This window comes from Phoenix dactylifera, chromosome 7 (genome assembly GCF_009389715.1).
Source record: "Phoenix dactylifera cultivar Barhee BC4 chromosome 7, palm_55x_up_171113_PBpolish2nd_filt_p, whole genome shotgun sequence".
Taxonomy (NCBI): domain Eukaryota; kingdom Viridiplantae; phylum Streptophyta; class Magnoliopsida; order Arecales; family Arecaceae; genus Phoenix; species Phoenix dactylifera.
In genome coordinates this window covers 9,274,161-9,285,451 of record NC_052398.1, presented here as the reverse complement: position 1 = coordinate 9,285,451, position 11,291 = coordinate 9,274,161, and the positions used below count along the sequence as shown (strand labels likewise).

Sequence of the window (11,291 nt, the reverse complement as noted above, 5' to 3'; positions counted from 1 at the left end):
CATGAATAATATATCGGATAGATATTCATACAAATTAATCGAGACAGATCAGGATATATATTCGTTAATAGTCAAGAGCATGATACATACTTATTCATCTAGCGTATAGATATATACCTCTATTTTTAGAGATGGGTAAAAAATATATGTATGGTTATGGTAAAGAACTAAAGTGGGATTATGTTCCCTTTTTTGTTTCTTTTTTCTTTCTTGTTTGTTCATATTATGCTTTCTCTCACTCAAAAAAGAGTGTTAAGTTTTCATATATATATCAAAAAAAAAGTTTTTAAAAAACTTAAAAAAAGTATAGGGGGGTTAAAGGATAGGAATAGACAGGATGCATTTCAGACACAGTACAAATAAAATTCAATCCCTTTTTATTTCGGAATTTCGCTTTTTCTTTTATATTTATTCTATTTCTTCACTCTTGCTTACGTTACTTTCCGAGGTCTGTCTAAGTGATATACGCGGTACAAAGTTCATGGTGCAGAACTCTTTTGATTCATCTTTTTGTTTCTGCTCATACAAAATAGATATGATCTTTTCCAAATTCGGGAATAGCAATGAAGCCTTTTTTAGGCCTATCCATAATACGAATTAGAGTCCAGTTACTCTGTTTCATCTAGAACAGAACGTAAAAATATTCCTTGACTTGAATGAAATCTGGAGTTGTGTCGTATAAGTGAACATTAGTTTCCTTATCATTCAATGAGCATCTTGTATTTCATAAAAATTTGGGGTAATATAGTCCTTACGTAAGGGCCAGCCTATCCAACTTTCAGGCATCAAGATACGTTTAAGGCGTGGATGATTATCATAGGAGATTCCCAACATATCATAAGATTCGCGTTCTTGAAAATCAGCACTTTTCCAAATCCAGAAAACGGACGAGATTCTAGGATTATTCTTTGGGACAAATACTTTTATGCATACTTCTTCTGGTTTATCTACACCATATTGTATTCTCGTAAGATGATACACACTAGCTAAAAATCCGCCTGGTGCTACATCATAGGCACACTGGGAGCGTAAATAATTGTAACCATATACATATGAAATGACAGCAATGGAGTACCAATCCTCGGTTTTTATTTGTAAAGTCTCTATTCCTCGGCAATCGAAGCCCAAAGATCTATGAACTATATATATATATATATAAATATATATATATATATATATAAATATATATATATATATATAAATATATATATATATATATATATTTATTTATATATATATATAGGTGAACTAGGATCCAATCGAGTAGATCTCTTCTCAAATTTGATTAAATTTAGATTAGATAATGAGGTATAATATCAATGATTCGAGCTGTTGGATGTGATCAACTATCTCTAAATTACTTTTATACCAAAGAATATATGATTTAGAGAATCTTAATCTATACATCAAATGGTAAAAAAATATGCATTATTTTATATTATTTAAGCTGTACAATTTTGACCACTTGATGTATTGTTGTTGGGATATCTTGCAAGAAAACTTGCATATTTAAATATGTAACCATTAGGCAATAACTTGTCTAATCACTGGATTCCAATACATGCAATAAATATAAAGCCCATAAAAAAAGGAAAGAAAAAAAGATGTGTAAGACATAAGAATGGAAAAAAAAAATGTCAAACATACTGAAGACAGGTAACTTGTAATTTGATACAATAGAAAGTCTAATTATGTAATCTCCTGCAGTGGGAAAGCCAAATCAAGCTCTTCAAGTACTGCACTACATTGTGCACTAACAGCAGCAAGAGGTGCGAGTTTTATTCATTGCACAAAGAATCAATAGGTTACCAAAAAATTTTTGACAACATACAGCATACAAGATCGCTAAAGTGGAGATGGCCAACAGCACAAACATATAAATTTTGCCATCTTATATATCCATATAATACATAGGTAATTTTGACCAGGCCACCAAAATTTTGCAACCCAGAAAAAAAAGGGTTAATTGACAATTATATAAGAAACTGCAGTTGTATTACCAACTACCTGCATTCTGCTTCATCTGCATTGGCATCATCGTTTTGACTGCCTAGCCTGACTATGTCTTCGACAAGAATTTTCCCTTCTATCAAAACAGAATTTTGAAGCAGAAAAAATGATAAATACACTGATAAAACTCAGAAGTTCAGAAATGGAAAACAAGTTAAATGGAACTGTGAAAAATTTGCAAAGATTCAGCTGTTAACCTCTCTCTGGAAAGGTTGCTGATGAGTTCTTGGATACTCGTCTTGCCTAAGGTGTCCTCTAAGTACATTGCTGCAGCTGCCATCTCTTCTGGTGTCACTTTCCCATCATGATCTCTACAACAGCAGCAACAGAGAATAATTAATAGAGTGAGAAATTTCAAAATAGGAAAAAGAAAACCATCAACTCCATTCCAAACATAGGAAAAGTAAAGGAATATCAACCTGCAAAATGGGAAAAAAGTGGATTTTTTCCAAATTTTTTTAGTAGATCCAAGTGGCATTTAATATTTACAACAAAGTGTTGATGATCAGCACTATGATAGCTAACCCAGCATTCATGTCTGTTTGCCCATCTCTTTTGTCCCAATGAACTTCTCTAAATCTTTGTTTCATCTTGCTGTTCGAGTTTGGATCTTGAAGTTATGCAGGACTTGTAAAAGGAAAGAAAGAAATCCTAGATAGATTGCAGGACAGGAGAATCTTGTGTTAGAAAAGACCATTTTCTTTTTTTTTTTCCTTTTTTTTTTGATGGAAGTGGAGAAAAGACCATTTTCAATTATTAAAAAAAATTTGACACCGACCCTTAATGACAAGTTCATTATGCATTTATGATGCAATATATACTGCCAGCCAATTTACATATGAAAAGTCCAAGTTAAATGAAAAAGAAGAAGCTCATGTATGAATAAAGCATGTTAGCAGAAAAGAACTTTTAAGTTGACAAGAATTTAGAAAGAGTTAGCAGATGGATGGAGATTTTTATCAAACCTTTCCATTAGATAAAAAAAGGAAAATCCAACTACCTCTCGTGAGTATTCAGAAAGATGGTTCATGGTTTAATATATAATGACAAGTTTGGAATTGCTTAAGGAATGCCTTCCTTGAAAAAAAAAAGGATGATTGCTTCCGGAATGTGGGCAGCAAAAAAGTTAATTTATGTCTGTATTAAGATCCAGTAGCCTACATCAGTAAAAAAATAACCCACTAAAATTATTTTCTGAAGTAAGCAGTTTCGACACTACGGTTAATTACAATGCAAACAGGCCATGGAACTCTGCTAGCAATATATGAAATGCATGGAGATATTATTCATCTATTCAAAAAAAAAAAAAAAAAAAACTTGAAGGCATTAACAGTAAGCTACAAAGAAGATTTCTGATGCCGTAACTGCAGTAAACTAAATCATTAAAAGATAAAATATATACAAGATGATAACAAGATATGATACATACAATTCATAAGTTAGGTAAGAGTTAGATCAATTGGTCAATTAGTAGTAGGTGCAAAAAAAAAAAAAAAGATAAAACTTCGACAGCATTCAGAAAAAAAAAAGTTTATTAGTAGTAGCAATATGACTATGGTTCGGCAAATGATCAGGAGTTGAACAGATTTAGGTTCCTCGACAGGTCTGAGGGATCACTGCAGCCAATTTTAGAATCTAGTCAATGAAACATGGATGTTGTAATACACTTTAAATTTGGTTTCTTCTGACATAAATTTTTATGTTTCCCTAGTTGAATGCATTAAAAGGACTACTATGATTATATCTAGTCATAGCATCTTATTATGATGTAAAAAGGGAGGTAGAAAGAAGCCACCCGGCTTTTATTGAAGATTAATCGTAGTTACAACAGAAATAAGGGACAGAGATGAGTTACATTGTCAAGAGAAGAAAGGAACATATACGAAAAAAAGAAGCAAAATGGTTCGAAACCAAGTGTCTGATAATCAGTGAAGGAAAGAACCTCATCCAGCCAATAAACAAGAGCATTTATTGTCTGGAAATTCCAAGCAATTTTACAAAGATTTTTTAAAAAAATCACCAGAATCTAGAATGGCCACAAGCTTCAAATTTTAAAAAAATTTGAGAAAGTCTTTGAAACAAGGAACAACCGATTTTCCACCACCAATTTTCGTACCATATCTGATACCTTCTCTGTAGCATAATATAATACAATCTGCTGGAAGGCATAAAATGACGAATAGGAGCTGTAGTTGAAGGAGACAAAGTTGCAATCCTTCAATCATTGAAGAGGCTAATTGCGTTCCAGGACTGTATGACAATTGAAGAGTAAGCATGACATAATATGCTTCAATCATATTTGACGTCTAAGAAAATATCTGAGAGAAGATGTAGCTGACTGAAATCTCCATCATATGCAACCAATGGTAGAAACATACTGAAAAGAAAGAACAGGATCCTCTGCTATAGTAATCTGAAATGAGAGCATTTCCTGGCCAAAAAAAAATCCAACTGATATAGTTCAAACTGCATTAGTCATCCAGAAGCTTGGAGACAACATTCCGCATTTTGGACCAAATTCTTTCCAACTCCATCTGCGTAATAGGATCGCATAGCACCGCCCAATCATTGAAATTTCTTAGTCCCTCTGTACTAATCGGGGCAAGTGAAGATCTTTTATTTAGAAAAATTATAGAGTTCTGCTCCTTCCAATATGTCCAACATATAGCAACAATCAACATGAAAATGATAGGGTGAGCATATTTTGTAAAATGTTTCAACCTTCAATCAATGCATAAACTTTTAAAGTTTAGTTGAGGATGAAGCATCCTGAAAGACAAATAAATGATCTTCCATATAGTAGAAAAGAACTGACAGGTGCAGAAGAGATGATCAATAGTCTTATTTGTATCATAGCACAAAATACAACTGTCAAAATTTTTATCTAATTTTTTTCAAGATTAATTCTAATGTTAAGTTTCTTTTTCTAATGTAATAAAAAAAATATTTGATTTTAAGTAGCATAGGAAACATTTTCGATGAGTTAGCAAATCTATATTTTGATAGTTGATTATGGCCTATGCTACCAAAATGTAGACTTGAAAAGATATTGATTGATCTGGACAACTTTAATGGATCCTGCACCAATTTAAAGGCCAAATGTGTTAGGATCTGTCACATGCCACTGAAAATTCAAAAATTTTCAGATACGCAGTGGAAAGACATGTGCATATCCCGTTTATTCGACTTAAGTTCGATAGTGGAGAAAACTCTTTCTCCACTGTATATTACTGCCCTGGCCAAGGTCTTAGAACTCAGTCTAATAAATCATATAGGATCACTCCTCTTCTATCAAGGTCGATAGATTCCATGTAAGTACATACCCTACTCCTACAGTGAACCTACTGCAGCCAATCTACACTACAAGGATCCATATGATTAGAAACCATGTATATGTGCAGTCAAACTACAATAACCTCACTGTAAATAGCCGAAGCACCGCAGGTCAAAGGACCAGTCATACTACTGCAACATCAAGCAAGTCACTGATGAGTGGATAGACATCCAAGTGGCTTCTTGTCTTGGTCACGCTCAGTACCCTTGTTCTCTAACAAGCACCTGCACTATCACTTAAGTGTTCCTACACTGTGGACTCGAGTCTCGTTCATCCATAAGGAAAGCGATCTATGCACTGATCGGATCGATCACCGTCCTCGTGATGATCCATTGATCAGGAGCATTTAGAAATTAATCACCAATGATACATGGCTCAAATTCTCAACTCTTGAGAATATGTATCATCATCTTATTAATTTCTTGGACGATTCATAGACACATAAACAATATGAATGAAAAGATGCCCATTTATTATAAAGTCAAGTACAAATTTATGTTCTAGAATTAATAATGTGTCCGCCAGATTGGCTTCTAGGACATACATCTAATAAAATGGTATGCAGAAAAGTGTCTTCCTAGCCATCTTGATAATTAATTGTTCATAAAAAGTCCTATCATAATGGGATTCTTAGATGAACCTTATCACAGTAAATTTCATTGGCTGCTCATATAAATTGTATCATAAAAATGCCTTTGCATTTCACACATGAATGAATGGCAATGACTTCATACACATAAAGTTGACTGTGGATAATATGGTACAAGAGTTCATAATAAGGAAGCTTAAATGTGTCTATATAGAACAATTATCTGAGAAAATGTTGGCTTCACTGCAGAATTAGAATCCCAGCATTCCTCAATTAACCTGCATGGATTACTTATTGACATTCTTGATATATTGTAAGAATAAAAAAATGGATTGTGGATGGCGGCACATACATTTGTTTCACAAGCATGAACAACAAATTAGTTTGTGACAGTAAAGAAAAAAAAAATCCACATACGATAGAAGTGAAAAATATAATATTTTTTTTAAGAAAATAGATACAAATCAAACTATAAATACAAAAGTCATCACTTCTGCATAAGGTAGGTCTCGATTTCTGTATCAACTTTGTCTGCTATTACTTCATCCAATTTTTCCAGAATTACAAGATACGCTTAGTCAAATTTTTTTCCGAAAAGAAAATTTTTAATTTGATTGTCTCTTTTTGGAGCTCAAATGATGGAATTTGGGCTTGATTGTTAGTTACATTGTATTGCATCCTTCAAGAGATGACATCATATCATAGATCTCGAAAAGTTATTCATTTCTTTTTTTAAAAAAAAACATCTCAATCAAACATCATATGGTTAAGTTATGGTCTCCAAAAGTTTTGGCCCATGATTCAGCTTTTTAATGTAACAAATGTCACTTTTGGACACTGTCCAACCCTACCCATAGGCCATAGCGGCCAAAGTACTCCACAACAAGTTTGAAAATTCTTCTGAATCAATATAATATTGTAGGAAGCATCTTAGTTAAAATTCCAAGGCATAAAGGCATCTTATGAGTCCATAAATGGACTATCTGCTGTGTATTATGAGGTGATTTCGTATCAGGTGGGCTTCATTAACACCCACGGAACAACAGGAAAAAAAAAGAAAGACAGAAGCGTATTTGCCAAGTTGCTTTCTGATTATTTCTAATCATCCTATTTTGGACGTGTGGCTAGCGAAGCCCAATGGAGCAGGTTGTGCCCTATGCAGGCTAAAACTCTAGATAAGGCCAGCCATTAAAGCTGAACCGAGAGGCCATCTACTGCTAAGACAATTAGAAAGATGCAGAGGGAAACCCCTAAGAAAGATTATTAGTTTATAAATGTCATATATGCTAGGCATATGCCACAAGTTAGTTTGTTGTTCAATCATGAGAGATAAAAAGTATGTGTGCGTATTATTATGATCTAAAGTATGCGTGTATGTCTGGAGACTAGATAAGAGATGGTCAAGTAGAAAAGAGTACCCACTAGTTGAAGATATTAACACCAATTAAAACACGCCATGACTCTAATACACGCTGGATTGAGAGCGGCCACTGGGCAAGCCCGATGTCTAAGCTGTATTTAAGCTAGTCACTTCGGGTCAACCCATGTGTTCTAATTTTCTGATAGTAGCTGTTTTCTGATGGCTACATTGATTTAGGTTGAGGCCCTTTTCAAATCAAAATTGGCTTGAAGGGCAATATTGTGGTTATTTGCCGCCATCTTGGATAGAACCTACTGGGTGCCAACCAACTGGTCTGATAGTTGTCGGCAAGGGAACCCCTTATCGATTATAGAAAAAATTCTCGGAAGCTTCTCACAAAGGTCTTATATAAGTTACAAGGCTTCATACTGGGATGAGAAAGACATGATCATAAGAAAGGTGCACGAACAAACTCTGCATTACTAAAAGTATATGGGCATTTATGATGTCTCCTACGCTAACTCTAAAACATGATGGATTACAAATTATAAATCAATGTACATAAATACAATTTACAGCAGTTGAAGTCAACCTCTATCATATTATCTAATAACTAATCAATGATTTGCACTGTTGCTTAGCCCACATATGACTTCTCTTTATTGGTTGATGTTTCTTGATTCATGTCTCGCCAAAATCTTAAAAGGGAGGCCCATCACCCTCTAGGAGGTGCATGGATTAATCCATTGGACTACGTTTTAAAAGTTTATTTTGTTAGCAATTATTTATGTTTTGAATTTAGGAAAAAAAAATTGTTTCAAGAGGCGAAATATGGGTTAAAGACGGGACACTTATCTAATGATCCTGTGCATGACACTACATTGGTAAGACCCACCCGGTCTTGAAGTTGGAGCCCCTTTGAGATGGAGCCCACACAAGAGTTGGGAGAGGGACGGGAGAACAGAACCTCAATGAAAGGATAAGTAAATTTCTGTGTGTAATAAGTACAATCCAAAAGCAAAGTACAAGAAACAATCGCAGTTGGGCGTCGGCTTGAACAAGCCAATGCACAGACTACCCAAACCTCAAGTATATTAATTCTAGACCAATAGCATAATATCGGTGGCATCAAAGACAACTTGGAGGGATGACAGAACCGGTGGCAATTCCATAAGCATGCTTGCATTTAGATTTTGCTTGTTCGTTTTGATAGGTGAGCTTAATGTTCTTCAATCTAATTCCATTGCATGGATTGCTTGGACTACAATCAAAATTCACAGCGTCTTTTGTTGCCGAGGTCCCTCGAATGTTTTTGTACTTCACATGACTGATTCCAACTCTCGAGTTCTAGGAAGGAAAAAATTAAAAATTAATTAGAAACAGATATATATGGGGGAAACAACTTTATATCAAGGAGGCCAATTAATACTGCCAAGTATTTTTTTTTTTTTTTTAGAGTATAATACGAAAGTTAAAATTCGATACATACCTGGTCAGGGCAATTTTTGTTTCCCGGGCAATAGTTTTGATCAATGATGATAGGATTTTGGACATTTCGCATTAATGCATTAAAAAAGACAACTCCTTTTACATAGCCACGAACGTCTGTTGCCCAAGTCTTAATCCTAACCCCATTTTGAGTGCCCGCAAAGACGACAGATTTTACGGTGACGTTCTCCACGCCTTCCTCCTGAAGTCCCTGCCCCTCCTTGCCTAAGCTCCCAATGCTGATACAAAACAAATATATATCCAAAAATTAGGCCAGTCAAACCCATAGAGATCTCAATTTATTGAAGATGAAAATAATAAAAGAGTCTTGCTAAATTTATATCATGGAAAAGCCACCTACATGCAATGTATAACTACATGCACGTCTAGTCTGGAGCGTCCAACATGAGTTGGGTCCAGTCTTTGGCACCCTTCTCCTAAGTATTTATTCTTGGAAGAGATTCAAAATACAAATCCTAATGGCAGCATGTTATCGATACATTTAAAAAGTAAAATTTCAAAAGCATGTCGCATGTCCAACAACATCAAGAGGGTTTCAGTAAATGCCTAGTTTCTTTCACCTAGAAATAGGGCAGGACTGATGTTGTAAAAAAAGATTAATTATTCTTTCGTGCCAAAGATACAACCCAAACCTTCAGAAATGATAGGGTTTTATGCTTAATTTGGTTTATGGAAAACATAACAGGACGTCTTATGCTGCGTATCGGTCAATTTATCCACATGAATTCATATGTCTATAGTGCGGACTTTATGTCAATCAGACACATGACCCACTACGAGAGGGGGGGAAGGTGTGGCTGATGCGGCGTGTAGACCAATTTTTGCTGCAGTCATGCCTGTATGAGTCTAGATATCCTCTTACCCAAAATAATGTTTCTAAATGAACAAAAATAATGAAGATGAAATAAAAAGTTACAAGAATTTAGAGATGATGTCTTCTCAAAAACATAAAAAACTTACGGATTATCATTACACAAATGCCTGGCCCATATAGCTTTATGTCCAAACTCAAGATCCATGTTGACTCATTTGCACTTGAGTTTGGTCAGGTTCCATGCATGAACAAATATAGTTTCGGCCTTGTCATGATTTGATCAGTTTTCTAGCCGGCCCTTTTGGACCCGTTGTCCTAAGGCTCTTTAAAGGTTAATTGTTTGTTTCTCAAGATGTTCTACGTACCTGATGCCGTGCCCGGGTCCACAGAAGACACGCTCGATCCAAAGGTTGGAGGTGCCAGGACCAATGGAGATGCAGTCATCGCCGGTCTTGATGGTGGCCTGAACTATGCTGACGCCGGTGGACATCTGAACGTGGATGCCGTCGGTGTTCGGGCTGTTCCCCGCCGCAGTGATGTAAACACCTTGAACCCTCACTCCTTGGCAGCCGAGGATGACGATGTGGTACAGCTCGCTGTTGACCGACGCTAGGCCGTCGATCACAATGTTCTTCGAGTTGCTGAAGGTCAGCGACTGCATGCAAATCCAGAACAACGTAACACTTTCAGAATATATGCCTTAATCGACGTAAACGGTCATGATACCACTGATCCCATTACTAGCTACGTGCAACAAAATGACATGCTAGTCTTGTGTATTTATGCTTGCTTTCATGTTGGAAGCAGGCATGAATAGAATTTTTAGCAAGATATAAAGTTGTATGCTGAATTGGTGCAATGCAACTATTTGTTCTTCTGAGAGCTACGCTTTGAGCTTATATACTTACAGTTGCACCGGTTGGGCAGCTCCGGCCATCAAGTTTGCAGGTCCACAGATCTGCCCCTCTTCCGTCAAGTTCGCCGCCGCTGATCGTCACGCCCTCGACATCATCAAACACAATCCATTTCCCAGAGGCACCGAACTTGGTGTAGTTCGAAGGCGCGGCGATCGTGCCATGGATCGAAAACTTGATCGCAGTGTTCTTGCATGGGCCATTGAAGGTGGCCTGGCTAAGTAGGAAACTCCCGGCGGGCACGTGGAGGGTGGCCGGGGAAGATGAGCCACACGCCGCCGTCCAAGCTTTGAGGAATGCTTGCGCCGAGTCAGTCTTCCCGTCAGCTTTCGCCCCAAAATTTAGCACATCGTAGACTGCATTTGATCTTGGTAGGAAGCAGAGGAGAAAAAGTTTGAGCAGGAACAAGGTAATGAGCTTTGCCATTGGGCTACTGCTCATGTATATCTCTTAAGAAATGTCCAGAGAGATGTGGAATGTTATAGCAGTTTAAAGGGGTATTTAAAGGATTGGAATATTAGTGGGAAATTAACGACCTGCCCACCCAAAGGATGACTTGGTTTTAAACCTTTCTAGGTTAGGTGAAGGGTTTAATTCCTTTGGTGAAGACGCACCAAAATCTGAATATTTTTTGGTGGATTCAGACCGTTATCTGCGGCGGGGTAGGCCGTTAAAAAAGCCAACCAAGGAAACTATGAGGACTTTGATTATATTGCAACGTGGGCTTTGTTGGATTCGCACAGTTGTGTGCCCCCTTGGAA

At 36.4% G+C, this 11,291-nt stretch overlaps 1 protein-coding gene across 1 annotated transcript; it reads right to left on the bottom strand.

Annotated features, from left to right (window-relative positions):
• Positions 1 to 8,354: 8,354 nt before the first annotated feature.
• LOC120111402 (polygalacturonase-like) lies at positions 8,355 to 10,956 on the bottom strand. Its single transcript, XM_039128453.1, has 4 exons — positions 10,525 to 10,956; positions 9,982 to 10,271; positions 8,783 to 9,020; positions 8,355 to 8,640 (listed from the first exon to the last, which is right to left on the bottom strand). The coding sequence occupies exons 1-4, from the start codon at positions 10,954 to 10,956 to the stop codon at positions 8,422 to 8,424; spliced, it is 1,179 nt and encodes a 392-aa protein (XP_038984381.1). The 3' UTR covers positions 8,355 to 8,421.
• Positions 10,957 to 11,291: the final 335 nt, after the last annotated feature.